The sequence below is a fragment of the Botryllus schlosseri genome, chromosome 2 (assembly GCF_051294905.1).
Source record: "Botryllus schlosseri isolate E-star chromosome 2, Bs_hap1, whole genome shotgun sequence".
Classification (NCBI taxonomy): Eukaryota; Metazoa; Chordata; class Ascidiacea; order Stolidobranchia; family Styelidae; genus Botryllus; species Botryllus schlosseri.
The window spans coordinates 37,378,124-37,393,198 of NC_137237.1; the positions used below are offsets into that span (position 1 = coordinate 37,378,124).

Below are 15,075 nucleotides of genomic sequence, written 5' to 3' on the forward strand. Positions count from 1 at the left end.
ATTTAACACGTATCATTCCACGCAGACGCGACGATTCTTCGAGCAGATGAAATTTGAAAGCAATCTAGTGTGATGGAGTATATATTAGCTCCTATTAGTAGTGTTGTTTATCGAAATGGAAAACACTAGATTTTTTTTACTAACGTCAACCACCATGATATAAGAAATTGCATACTGAAAATAAACACGGGATTTTAGATTCGAAAAACTCCCATTAATTACGTCGCTTGAGCAAATATAGGCATAATTAAGGCAATATACAGTAATTGGAAGACATTCTTGGTACCATGAGGATTGATTTTACCAATTAGATCCTCCACGGAAACTCATGCCAAATAATTGGCGTAAACACAACCGGTCAAGTCATTCAAGTGAATCAAGAGCATCGTGAAATATAAGAACCTGAACTGCGTTTTTACTGTATTTTGTTTGTTAGCGGCTGTTGCTTTGGAGATTTGGAACGGCTTGAAGGAACGGTGGGTTTCTATTATACAATTCTAAGTTATATTCAATTACCGAAGATATCGCTCATAAATTATTACTGGCCCGCCATGAGCATCCTTCTCATGCGTCAATTGTTTACAGAGTTATTCCCAATTATTTGATATTCCTGGTGTGCTATATTGTGTTCGTTTGCATCCGACCTATATTTTTTATTAGGATTCATAATCTGACGACTTTTAGCACGGCCCACCTTCGCTCTAGGCCAGTGGTTCCCAAACTTTTTCGACTCATAGCCACCTTTTCAAGCTCCACACCGAACATCGCCCCCCTAATATTGGGAACCTAAAAATGGGCTTACAAACTGCAATCACGGGCGAGTTGACAAAAAAGTCAACTTTCCGTCTCAGCTCCCGAAATGCGGTTTTTCTTTCACATTATCCGTCCGTTGACTGAAAAAGGTATTTTTTTCGAGTTGACTCCAGTATAGCCGTTTTACCGGGCCATCGCCGCCCTATCGGTCCCTTCGTTCTTTCACCCCCCTAGACCGCCGAATCGCCCCCTGGGGGCCACTGCTCTAGGCTTTTGTAAGATGCGGCTTATGCGTATCGCATGTGGGGTAGGAGTTTAGTTAAGTTTCCAACACATAGATAGGATTTCTGGAACGGACCTCGGATGGACGACAACTTGCAACGCATTTGTGTTGGATCGCGGTCATGCTATCTAATAGAAGTGTCTATCCCGTCGCCAAATATTTGGGTTCGGACCAAGTAAATATTAGCTGTCTTTGCCGATCCTGTCTCTTCAATTCTCTGGTTCGACACCGATCCGACGACTACACCTGACTTTTGAAATGGCCGGGATTCTATCCCAAAAATTCCGATAATAATCATCTATTCTAGTTCCGATTTCTATAAACCACAACAGCAGTAGATCATTCTGAATGGGTTCAGGATAAATATTGAATAGCGGAACAAATGATACATGACAATAAAAACTCACAGGTTTGTATTGGCGGCTACTGGAGTGGGGTTGGTAGTGACAACAGTCTTGCTCAGCAATATTCTCAATAGCGATTCTGGACGTACGAAAAAATTACGAATCTGGCTCCGACCCGTCTCCGGCCGTATCAGAGAAATATAAATCTGGCTCCTGCCATACACGAAAAGATTCGTCCGGATCTCCAGTCAGGCTCCAGTGCATGTCCCTCTCTATTGTACATCCGCTAGTATTATATTAATGAGGTGCCCAATACGAATTAAATAGAAGGTAAAATTGTGCACGGAAATAATGATAACAATTTAAATCTGGTTCCGCATCGGTAGAATTTCCAGATGCCTTCTTTTGAATATGTAAGAATGGGCACACTAACATAAAGCGCATAAATACGTCTTCTACTATGCACGTGCGACACATAACGTATTCATGACATCGTATCCGATAACCATAAGAATCGAATCGACGATGTCCCGATTTAAACCTCAGTAAATTTGAAGAGTTAGGCGACTTCGTGAAACGTTCAGCGGTGCAGGTATTTCTTTGAGGTTTTGTTCGTGTACAGGCAGGTTCGATGGCGCATGCAAAGCTTTTGTTTCAAGCGCCAACATTCGCCGTCATCACTGGTGCCAGTCAAGGCCTGGGCAAGAGTATCGCTATCGAACTAGCTGCGGAACTTACAGAGGGGTCTGTGTTAGCAATAACTGCTCGCAATAAAGATGGTTTGGAAGAGACTGCGCGGATTGCGAAGTTGGAGCGGAGAGACAGGATCGCAGTGGGCGACGTCCAGATAATAACAATGACATCAGATTTGTCTAAATCCGAAGCAAGTTGAATGTGAAATATTTTAAATACATCGTATGCACTCACTAATATTCAGAAATGTACTTCAACAGGATATCGTTAACACGATTCTGAATTGCGTGAAGGACTGGACGCCGTCCAAGTTCTTATCGGCAATCTTGATACTTAATTTCGGGACCCTGGGAGACATGTCTAAAGAACTGTGTGACTTTCGTAACCCCGAAGAAATAACCGATTACTTTTTCGTCAACTTGGCACATATCCCTATCTTAACGGGGCAGTTCATCGATTGGACGAGAGCAGGGGAAAATGAGATGGATACAGTTGTTGTGAACGTTACTTCGCTTGTCGCTCTGCAACCACTGACTTGCATGAGCCTCTACTCGGCGGGAAAGGCAGCCCGTGAAATCATGCTCAAAGTACGTAACATTATTTTAATGTCTAAAATGCATCGCTCAGGCAGTCACATGCCCAGTCAACAAAATGGGAAGCGATCGCCCGGCGTATTACGCGCATTCGATGTCAAAATGATGCTTCAAAAGAAACAATTTTCGCACTTCAGCCGCAGACTCATTAACCCTTTTGTTGCCGTTCATTAACCCTCTCGCCACTGCAGCTTACAACCGCTCGTAACCCTATCGCTACCTGAATCATGGTTGCTTTCTGGCAGATATATTAACCTTATGTTGAAAGACATCACAATTTCACAATATGTTTTCATTGTCGTGTTAGTTATATTAAAATCCAGCACGAGCATACATTCAAAATACCGGTCAAATACAAACAGACGGTCATATGAAATGCATAAAACGACACAGTCGAGATATAGAGAGATCTTCTTTCCTGGACCAGTTTGATACAACTATTCCTGCTCTTGAATTAAAATACAGACAATATCTGGTTTATCAAACAAGTCTGTGCCTTGGCGGGAAGAATAGGATCAAGGCAACGCGGAGCTACCATCAGCATCCAGCTCACTGTGTAGCACGCTAACATCATTCAGAACCCAATCGTGAATGATATATCCCAAGTATAGGCTTAGCCTGGTCTCTGATATCTCGGTAACTCCACTGGCCTCATATTCGTGCGATGTACTGTCAGCCAGATATCATTAGTAGTGATGGACGGGTGATCATGGACATTGTCGCTGCAGGTTGAACCAATGCTTAGAGCACGATATTTTATAAACTGTTGCCTTCGCCAACGCTGCATTCTTTTCAATTCACCATCAGACGTCTACCCACGGATATTTGGGCATATCGCAATCACTTCATGGCTTCAGTCTCCAGTTGTAAAATAAAGGCTTACTATAGCAACGAAACAACTCGTAGGTTAACTGACATGAGTATCACAAATGTTAATCAGAAATTATCACAAGACATAGTATTTGGCTGAACAGTTGAAATGCCAACTGTTGTAACGAACATCAACGATTGTAAATTCCGTCACAGATATTGCAGACACAGACAATAGATTGTTTGACCAAATCCCATGTTTCGTTAATATACATAGCCTACATTAATGAATGCACTAACAAATGATGTCAAAGCCATAACTATAACACGTCAAGATTCGGCGATGGTCAGCGACACACTTCCGCGGTTTAGCAATAAAATATCAAAGGACCGGTAGTACGTTTTACGTTCAGAGCACTTTACAAGTATCACGCTGTTCAATACCACCAACCTGACATTTCAGGCCACGGAAAAGTCAAAGTCAGCATTTATATCAAGTCCTATTTTATAAGCCTAACGCAAGCAAGCAATTACAGTGTAATATGACTGATCTGCTAGTCGAAACACCATTTGGCTACCAATACACATCTAAACAAGCATGTAGGAAATTTCAATAATAACCTGAACTATCTCCTGCTCAACTTATCTCAACGAAAAACTTCATTCATATTCCCTTCCATCGCTATAATCTCGGAAATACAATTCGACGGTACGGACGATAATTCAAACTTCAAGTGTGCAACGGTAAACAACATCCGATGACATATGACATCACAATGACTCCACGCTCAGGTGCTCACGAACCTGGCAAAGCTTGGCAGAAGAGACGTCACGGTAAAGCCGCGTGATAATCATGCGCAATTTGATTGGTTAATAACGCTGACACCAATCTGCCCGGCCGACCGATGGAAAGGAGAACAATCGATCTTTTGAATTCGAGAGCGATCAGTTTTTGTACATCAGAGGTGCCGCCTCACTGTAATGTCAAAACGGTTGCGTTCACTTCTCTCCTGCACTGTCTTCGCCTGGTTCGGCATTGAATATACACACTTTTGTTGACTGGGTGGTAAGCGCAGAACTGTAACAAGCGACAATTCGCCATAATGAAATTCATGATATATAGCACAAGGAGGTAATCAAAATATTCATCGATTGTACTAAAGAAGACAAAGAAGTACCGACGTAATGTCCTACCCGGGGCAAGTAGAAGTAACGACAACCAAGACATGTTAAATCAACCTCAAAGTAATTTGTAAATGAAGTCCCGAAAAGTACTCAACTTAGTAGTTTCAAAAAGTAGATTTTGTCAAGTGGTTATAGCATACTTTTAGAAGTTAACTTTTCAAATTACAGGATGCAACTTCTCGAATAACGCGAATGACTAATAACACAACTACTAAGTGAGTCGATATTTAGTCATATAGGGTCTATTCCAGTGGTTCCCAACAGGAGGAACTGTCCCATCTCTTGGGAAATTCAGGGGTTTACGGTGCGGAACTGACGCACTTGGAAAAAATTACATATCCATTAGATACATATTTAGGGAGGCGCAACATTGGTTACCAGTTAACTACACTCGACAATTATATCGCGTGCAATGACGTACAATAAATCGTTCGCACGATATTGTGGATTACTGGTAAACCCTGAGATATTGGGTTCACTCAAATAAGCAGATAGCCCTGACACCCGGCATATGCATTAAAGATTGATAAACGGAATGACTATACGACCATAGTTTACTCGAAATAAGTTTTGTGCAACTGTCATAGTCATTGACTTTTTCTTTACACAGATCGTCACTAGCAATTGTGGGGCTAATATTCAGTCTATGCTAAACAAGCAAAGTCTCACCAAATTATATTGAAAGGAGCCCATTTTAGCGTTGGATAGAGGTTTTAGAGGTTGTAGGGAATGAGATTTCGGAATAAATTTGAAGTGAGTAATGCAGAGAAAAAGGTAGGGAACAACTGGTCTATTCTGTCAAGTGGGTGTGACAATTTTACTGATAAAGCTGATGCAAACTAGCCCTACAAGTACTTTTCATTTAAAAAAAATCCCAAGTGTAGAAAGTAAGACTTTTATCAACAAAACCAGTATAAGTATAAGTTTAAATATCATAGAAAAATAACCACGTGAGTACTTCGAACAAGTAAAAGTACTTCGTTACTGACTACCTCAGAGTGAATATTACTGGCTATTTACGTTATTGAATTTTTCTTTGTCAGTCACCGCCACAGTTGTTCAGAGAAACTAAGTTACTTATTTAAAACATGATTCGAGTTCAAAATTTCAGGGAGTCCTCTGTGTAATTATTGTGTTGTGATTCGACATGGCAGCGATAGGTATATTTTATAGTGTGTACTCATTTGCTCTTTTGATTTCCTACAATTTACTTGTAAAGAGCTGAAGATCAATTCTTCAACGAAATGGTCATCATGGCAATACACACGAGACAAATATATTTCTCTTAGCTGCTCACTGACATTGGAAACGAGTGAGGAAATAATACAACGCTAAACAGCGATTTCTGATTAGGTAGTTCTGAAAATTTCCCGCTATTCCCAGTGTACATGCATTTGAATGAATTGGGATCATATTTCAGTCGATGTAACCCGATATATTGCACGCTGGATTACAGGTTCTCGCTATGGAAAATCCTAACGTGCGTGTACTGAGCTACGCGCCGGGTGCCTTGCATGGCACGAACATGACGAAAACAATACTGTCGACAACAAACAGGCACAACACTTCTCATTCATTTCGCCAATTAGAAGCCAGTGGAAAATTCGTCACGTGCAAGCAGTCTGCTAGGAAGCTCCTTCGGCTGTTGCGCATGGACTGTTATTCGAACGGGGATCACGTTGATTATGATGACGTGAAGGAATGATTTGTCATCACTTCATTATAGTAGTGGGCAATTGCCTAATTCATGTCAACAACTGATTGACCTGCGCTCAAAATGTTCCTTGCGCTGTATATGTGCAGTGCGCAATGCATAGGCCTATATTGTGCATATTAGGGATGGTGTAGACCTCTGAAAGGTTTAGGTTCGCCTGAACGCGAACCATTTTAAATGGTTCTGCGTGAACGTGAACGTGAACCTATTGTTAGTTCCAACCCCACATCTCAGTGAAGTACTATATTAATGCACTGTCCAGAGTACCTAGCGACTATTCTGGCTACATTATGTCACAATGCTGAAGTACATGCTGACTTTTTATGCGTCTCCAAATGTATCATCTGGGTAAATCAACGGATATATAAAACCCATAAAATCAATATCTTCGTTCGCTTTGCCAGCAATTGCGATGAGGACTTGCAAGGTACTGTAATCTTAAGCCTTAGCGGTTTAGGCCAAACCGAGCAATGCATTCGGCATCTGAGTATTGCAGCATTGATATTTAGCCAGTGTTGGGATCAAGTCACTACCTTCGAGTCACGAGTCATTTCGAATCATTGCACATTTTGACTCGAGTCAAGTCAAGTCAATCGATTTTCGAAGATGACTCGAGTCAAGTCAAGTCACTCGATTTTTGGAGGTGACTCGAATCAAGTCGAGTCAATTCAAGTCAAGTCACGAGTTAAGTCACATTTCAAGTCAAGTTGCCTTTTCGAAGTATGTATGAGGCATGATTACATCATTGCAATTTGCTAGCTGTCTGAAATACAGTTTGAGTGGTCATTGATTGTGAAACAATGACCGAATATAGAGTTAAATATGCATGCAAGAAGGCGCTGTATCGCACTGTAAAAAATCTGGTAGATTTACTGGGAAATCTCTGTCAATTTTGCAACGAATTACCGGTCGCAGCCAATAGCTTAGCGTAGCTTGTAATTTTACATTTTGATATGTAATATTACCTCAATTTAACTGTAAATTCAAGTTACCAGAATTTCTTCGCAAAATTACTGACAGTTACTTGTTACTGAAGTTTACCAGGCTATTGGCAAATTTGATTTGCTTGAAAATCTCTGCAGCCAATGTATACGTTGAATTGAATGTTACTGATATCATTCTTGTGCATGGTGATTTCGACCTGATTCAACCTCGTTCGCGAGACTGGGGTCTGTCTTACGGAAATTGTTGGCCCTAGTACCAATTTCAGTATAGTACATAGTAGGGTAAAAGAAACAACTGACAATCGTAGCTAGTGTGGTACACCATGGCCACTATATTATATTATAAGGCTATGGCTTGGCTATACGGCCGGTCTCGCTGGTTACATTCGTTGTCACGGATATGACTGATGAGTAGGACGGTTTTTTTTGACATGTCAAAATTTGTCAAAATTTTGTCAAAATTGTAGCGTTAGGTCAAAATTTGTCAAAATTTTCCATAAATTCACAAAATTTTTGACGTCTGCATTTCGTTTGCAACGTAGATTTTGCACTGTCGGTGAACTTATCGTTTGATATTTTACAGCTTGTAGCCTATTTGATAGGCCTACTGTTGTAAACGGCTAATTGCCTGCTCATTGTGAATCATATACGGTCAAATGAAACAAGTACAAGTAGGTAAACATGGTGTTATGGTCAACGTACCGCAATATCCTAACTGAAGAAAGACTTCTAGCGCATTGCATCATTCCTATATGAAGAAGTGCATGATGAAAAATTGTGATGTTGACAACATCGTCAGAATGAGATACAAAGCGTGTCACCAGCAGTGTACGCCGAACTTGAGTGCTATCAGCCAACAACTGCAGCTGTTGAACGTCATTGGCAATCTTCTTAGTAAGGACATGCACTTTCTACACAAGAATGTAGGAAAGTATCCTCGTTGTACTACAAAATTTTTCAATTATTTCTACCATAATACATATTGTGACCAACCACTGGAATTCTTCGTAGGGCCAGATTTCGTTAAAATATTGTTTTTTTGTGTAAAAAGTTGCCTTTTTCTAAGTCAAAACGTTTTTTCAGCCCAAACTACTTCGTTAGGACAGTCAGTTCCAACCAGAAATGAAGATAATTGGTACAATTTTAACATTATGTGGGAAAACACCTAATTTGCATACGTTAGGTCAAAATTTGGTCAAAATTCAGTTTTTTTAGGTCAAAAAAAGTCAAAATTTGGATTTTTTAGGTCAAAATTTTCTTTTTTTTAGGTAAAAAAAACCCGCCCTACTGATGAGTTAGAATATCAGTTTAGGATGTATAATATTGTTTGGGAAACTAGAAATATCAGCACCGCATGCTCAGTTGACCATTTGTTAATGGCGAACAATGCGAGGCAACCTGTAATACAGTGGATCCCAACCTTTTTGGACCCATCGCCCCCTTTTCAAGGTCAACACCGGTCATCGCCCCCCAAATTTTGTGTACCGAAAATTGGGCATACAAACTGTAATCACCGGCGGGTTGACTAAAACAAAAAAATGGTCAAATTTTCGGCTCGATGTCTAATTTGACACACTTTTTGTAACTAAATTTCCGTGGGTTGACTAAAAAAAAAAAAAAAAAAGGTCAGCCGTTTTGACTCGTCATCGCCCCCTATCGCCCCCTTCGCTATTTTCGCCCCCCGTCGCCCCCTTTGACCATTTTCGCCCCCCTGTCGCCCCCTTCGTCATTTTCGCCCCCCTGGCCGGCCAAATCGCCCATGTTGGGAACCACTGCTGTAATACGTAACATTAGGTTACCGTTACGCGTTACTGCTTTTTCTGAGATTCGTAGTAAACAACCAACGCACCACTGTGACATCACAAGCAGCGTCTGGTTAAGTAAGTACGGTAAGTAGTGAACAACACATGGAATAAATATCAATTCATGAAAAAGAAAGGAACTATATGTAATGATAAATGTTTCCGTATGAAAAAACGACCTAAATCAAACATTCTAACGCGGTGGCCAGTAAATATTATTGGTGGCATGTCAGCGGATGAATACCACTTATTTCGAAATCGTTCGAGTGTCCTGTCGTCGTCTGGCCATTATTGAGATTTCAGCAAAGGGTGGAGCGAAGCTTGTTGCGCTTGAAGAAAGTGGACGCGATCGTTGAAGATTCCTAGGAACGCTGAACGGGATACGCGTCGTAAAAGGTACTGTACTACATAGTATTCGTTACCGGGAATATCTACGAATGTGCACACCAGCGGGATGACTTTGATTTCATTTGCCGTATTCTCTGTTCTATTTTGAGATATTAGTCGACTTATATAGTGACCTGTGACACCGCATATTCCGCCGCACAGGAGTTGAAACTTTTGGCATGTTCGTGTCATTTTCGGGCCATAGCATAGAGATGTTTTCATCCACTGCAGGATTTGTTTGGCACGCATGCCGCCTCAAATGAGGAATCTTTTGCTTCAATACATAATATCAGTGGTTCTCAACCTACTTGGGGAACGCGAGAAATTGACTAAGTCTGTATGAATTCTGACTAAACGTGTTTCGCAACCATTTTCAGAAGACGATTGTAGAAGATGAAACTTATTTCGTATTCAAGAAAGCTCGCCAAATTCAAACTCCAGCAGTCGCGCTCAACTTCATTTGACCAAATTTGTGATATTCTTTGAAGATTTAGACAGAGGAATTCCCACGTTTAAGTCATTCATTACTTCATAGCTTTGGCAGTAGCCTCAAGCCCGGTGCGCTGGGTACCGTAGCTGTTGTTAATAGCTGGCGAACTGCACTGCGTAAGACAGACTTGAATGCAATATAGGTTGCTTGGTTTCGCCCTCAATTAAGCTACCCTATATCAATTTAATTCAATTCCAAAACTGATCAAATTGAGCATGGCAGTACAGAACGACGCCTCGTTCTCTGTAGTCACTACCAGCATTAGGATTGGTCTCAGTGCAACTTACCTTGAAATAAATTGATGTCCTGTTCAATGTTTTTTTTTGCTATTTTCAAACAAGTTTGGGGAAATTTGTCAGAATGGTAAAGACTTAAATACAGATTCAAACTTGGCGTAAGACATACCATATGTATACTATTAGATTAGGGATGGGCAACCCGCTGCCGTAGAAGGGAATTTGTGCGGCCGTTGACACCTAATTCAATTAGTATGCGTTAGCATCCGTCGACATGCAAATTAAAATTACTAATTCACTCCCAATTTTTTAGAGATTTCAATTAATCTTGAAATTTTTTTCGCGCTTCACGCTATTCAACATAACTTAATTTTTCGATTCTAATACAGTAGCGCCTTTCTCAATCTGAGCAGGAATCAGAATCCTGTGCTCCTCACGAAAGAAATTTTTCTATGGTACATTCGGGCGATTTCAATATATTTCCACTACCGATACGATGGACAATCCTGATCGGGGGTCAAAAAATAACAGCATGCAACAAAGTGCATGACTAGTAACAATTGGCCCACACGAAGATGCATTATCATTTATAACTTGCCCTATATTTTCGAAAGCACTCCCTTCATGAACCCTACCAGTGAATCTGATCACATGGGCTGATAAAGGATGAATATTTGACAGTAATATGTGATACTGCTACTATTAGTTGCCATACTTCATGCGTACAATAGGCCTTTGTTAAAAGTATAAAAGTCCGGAGTTCACCGGGAATGAATATAAACAGATTAACATATAGCCTATCTCTATATTAGATGATGTGATCTTTTTGACATAACGAAAAGTGCAGGGGCGCAATTTTTTTGGCCATTGCCAAGGGAGGCGCATGTCCAAAAAGGTTGAAAACCGCTGCATTAGATAAAGTAAGTCAGGAATCTCTGCTATATCATGTAAAAGGCGGAGCCGTCATCACACAATGTACCAGTACCGGTACTTGAACAATTGCTATATTTTTGTTAGCCTATTTGTCTTAGTTAGTCTTTATAATATCATGTCTAGGTTAGGAACTTTTGCCAATATAGCGACTTACGCATGAATTCTTTTTAGTGGATCTGCAAGATACTAGTTACACAGAAGAAATGAGGACGAGAAAAAGAAACAATTGGAAGTTTGGCCGATGGTGGGAGACCACTCGTGTTACTGCATGTCTCCTAACGAAGAATTAGACCTCCAGCAGCGATACTTTTACATCGATAACCTTCTCATCGTGAATCGTGAATGAATATACAGTTTGTTCCAGTGTAGTTTTGGGGGTGTGAAGTAGCTTTTGCGATATTTTAGCATAGGGTTGCTTTGCGATAGGTATGGGATGTACGTGAATTTACAAGCTGGTATGTAATCCTGATTTACACAGACAGAATGTATGTAGGTAGGCGGTAAAATTACAGTCTCAGTGGCAAATATACAGGAGAACATGTAGATTGGGTATACCGGAGGTGACTGTAACATTACAGTCTGGCATGTAAAGTGAGATTACCGGACGAGTGTAAGTTAAATTTACATTGACTAACGGTAATGTCACATTACCACGAAATCTCTGGCTACCGTGCTTCCAAACATTTCGCGGTAAATCGAGGTTTTTTTTACAGTGCGCTCACATATACTTAAAGGTTAAACTACGTAATTGCATAGCCTCAGTTTATAGTTACCAGCCAAAATAGAGAATAGAGAAACGAATATATAAGATGCAATACATTATCCATTTACAAATGGATATGATACCATTCGAGCCTGCGCCAGTGGTTGAGGTCCATATAAACTATATTTGACTTCAATTTCAATAAAACAAGAGGTTTGGTAAGAACAGAGAACAGAAATATACATTTTGCTAATCTATTACTACTACTACTATCTTTACTACTTGAGTTACGACAACGTAAGCTGTAAGCTCCGATCACTTCGTGTGCGGTCAATTTATTTGTAAGAGAACAATTGTTATGTTCGTGCATTTACGTTTCAGTGTCGTACAACTCTTTCTTTCTATAGGATTAGTAATCACAGCCAATCATTATTTCCTCGTGTGTCGTGCTTGTATTTATACCCTGTGTTCTGTTGTCTCGTGGTTTTCCATTTAACTGCACTCTGGATCGTGTCGCCTGTAGTAAAGTTATACTGCTGATAAGATACTGATTTCTTATTGCAACCTCGTCGCATTGAGTTGTTCAAACAAGATCAAGAACATAACAATTGGTGTCAGAAGTCGGATTCAAAGTTTTTCTGCGACGAATATATATCATGGAATCGGGTATTTTGAAAATTCTTGAGAAGCAGCAAGAGATGATGATGTAAACAAGCAGCTCATTTTGTCAACGGATGCTTCTCAATTCGGAATCGGTACTGTCCTCTCAATCGAGCACAATGGCGAAGAGAGACCGATCGCGCACGCATCGAAAACGGTTTCCGATTCGCAAAAATCTCACTCTCAAATAGAGAAGGAAGCTCTGTCAATCATTTACGGAGTCACTAAATTTCGTCAATTCTTGTATGGTAGAAAATTTACGTTCGTAACGGACCACAAACCGCTTTTAGCTATTTTCTCGCCGGACAAGAAAATTCCTGTGATTACAGCGCAACGTTTACAGCGATGGGCACTAACGCTCATGGCTTACCAATACGATATTCGCTATAAACCGACTAATCAGCACGGAAACGCCGACGGTTCATCTCGCTTACCAAAGGGACCAGACCCCGAGTTTGACGAACTGGAAATTCGTGAAAACGCGGAGATCGTTCACGCTATTGATATGGCATTCGATGGCTTCGCGTTAACTCGCAATGAAATTCGCGACGCGACGCTGAAGGACAAAACCATGAAACTAGTAAAATTATCTGTCACTCATGGTAATTGGAATCCAAAGACGCACAGTGATGATATTTCTTGGTTTTCGACTCGCAAACATTCGCTTTCTCTGCACGAAGACATAGTCATTAGTCATGCTCAATATTGATGTGGTTTTCAGCGCGTAGTAATTCCGCAGTCACTTCGCTCACGAGTCTTATCACTGTTGCACGAAGGACATTGGGGTATCGCGAAAATGAAGCAGAGGGCTCGACGTTACATCGCATGGCCTTCCATTAATCGCGACATTGAAAATCTCGTTAAGAGTTGCGACGCTTGGTAATGAAAGCGCCTGATCGTCAGTATCGCGAATGGCCCAAAACTTCTGAAAGCTTTGAACGAATCCCCTTGGATTTCGCAGGTCCAATAAACAATAAAATGTTTCTTGTCATCGTCGATGCGCATTCGAAATATCGTTTCGTTAAAGTAATGAATGTCGGATCTACCACAACCTTGTGTGTAGTCAACGCTTTGCGGGAAGTCTTCTCTATTGAAGGCTTGCCCGTAACAATTGTCACGGATGGCGGGCCGCAATTCACATCAAATGAATTCGATACCTTTTGTTCTCATTTGGCAATCAGCCATATCGTATCACCGTCTTTTCACCCTGCCTCGAACGGGGAAGCGGGGCGTTTCGTCCAGACTTTAAAAGCTGGATTAATAAAAAATTGCGACGGGGAAAAGATCTCAACTTCGCGCTCCAAACACTTCTCGCTACGTACCGATGTGCACCGCACCCGGGCATAGACTGGAAAACGCCTGCCGAGATTTTGCATGGTCGACAGCCGCGCAATTTGTTAAGTTTGTGCTCGCCCTTCGATAAATCGAAACCCGTTACGCCTAGACAATCAGGCACTCATTTCGAGATTGGTTCCTCGGTTTACGCTCGCAGTTACCGAAGCGGACCAAATTGGGTTGCTGGCGTGGTGACGGAAATACTGGGACGTGTTGTGTACATTATAAAAACAGATCATGGGTATTGGAGGAGGCACAAGAACCAACTCCAACCACGCTTGATTTCAGCTGGCAATAATACAGCCACACAGGAAGTTGCTCAGCCTCAACAGTCAGAAGCTGAGGAATCATTGGTTAGGAGCAGGGCACAAGGTCCTGCAGCTAGTCCTGCCCGTACGTCGGGTAGACGTTATCCTCTTAGGAACAGAAAGCCAACCGATTTCTACAGACCTACGTAAATGTGGGCAACCCTCTCAACTTATAGGGGAGGACTGCTATGTTCGTGCATTTACGTTTCAGTGTCGTACAACTCTTTCTTTCTATAGGATTAGTAATTACAGCGCAACGTTTACAGCGATGGGCACTAACGCTCATGGCTTACTTATACGATATTCGCTATAAACCGACTAATCAGCACGGAAACGCCGACGGTTCATCTCGCTTACCAAAGGGTCCAGACCCTGAGTTTGACGGACTGGAAATTCGTGAAAACGCGGAGATCGTTCACGCTATTGATATGGCATTCGATGGCTTACCGTTAACTCGCAATGAAATTCGCGACACGACGCTGAAGGACAAAACCATGAAACTAGTAAAATTATCTGTCAGTCACGGTAATTGGAATCCAAAGACGCACATTGATGATTTTTCTTGGTTTTCGACTCGCAAACATTCGCTTTCTCTGCACGAAGACATAGTCATGCTCAATATTGATGGTTTTCAGCGCGTAGTAATTCCGCAGTCACTTCATAGTCATAGTGGATTGACATTGACAATTGATAATATGAGGTAAATATAGCTCTTTTGACGAAATATGTAGGTACCATAGCTGCTGAACCGACTATTTTGAGGGTTCCAACCATCCCACGTCGTATACGTATGCCATACCAGGTGGTAATCGTCCTTATGGACATACAACCTGTTTTTTGGAAAGTATTTACATAATTATGGCATAACTATACAACTTGAAAAAACACAATCTTGTTTTTTT

The 15,075-nt window shown here is 41.1% G+C and overlaps 2 protein-coding genes across 2 annotated transcripts in view; both read left to right on the plus strand.

Moving 5' to 3' along the window:
• Positions 1-7,083, plus strand: part of LOC145434596 (uncharacterized) — a 269,611-nt gene extending 262,528 nt beyond the window's left edge. Inside the window, exon 2 of the transcript XR_013913479.1 lies at positions 6,885-7,083. The gene's annotated coding sequence lies outside the window, so the exon portion shown is untranslated. The remainder of the gene's footprint in view (positions 1-6,884) is intronic.
• On the plus strand, positions 430-6,774 carry LOC145434688 (sepiapterin reductase-like). Its single transcript, XM_080312035.1, has 4 exons — positions 430-476; positions 2,003-2,268; positions 2,318-2,660; positions 6,118-6,774. The coding sequence occupies exons 2-4, from the start codon at positions 2,012-2,014 to the stop codon at positions 6,364-6,366; spliced, it is 849 nt and encodes a 282-aa protein (XP_080168161.1). The 5' UTR covers positions 430-476; positions 2,003-2,011; the 3' UTR covers positions 6,367-6,774.
• Positions 7,084-15,075: the final 7,992 nt, after the last annotated feature.

Bases quoted from the DNA above. Each gene is read 5' to 3' on its own strand.
- LOC145434688 (XM_080312035.1), top strand. From the start codon at position 2,012: ATGGCGCATGCAAAGCTTTTGTTTCAAGCGCCAACATTCGCCGTCATC. The intron at 2,269-2,317 runs TTGAATGTGAAA...ACTAATATTCAG, and splicing joins TTGTCTAAATCCGAAGCAAG to AAATGTACTTCAACAGGATA. The intron at 2,661-6,117 runs GTACGTAACATT...GCTGGATTACAG, and splicing joins CCCGTGAAATCATGCTCAAA to GTTCTCGCTATGGAAAATCC.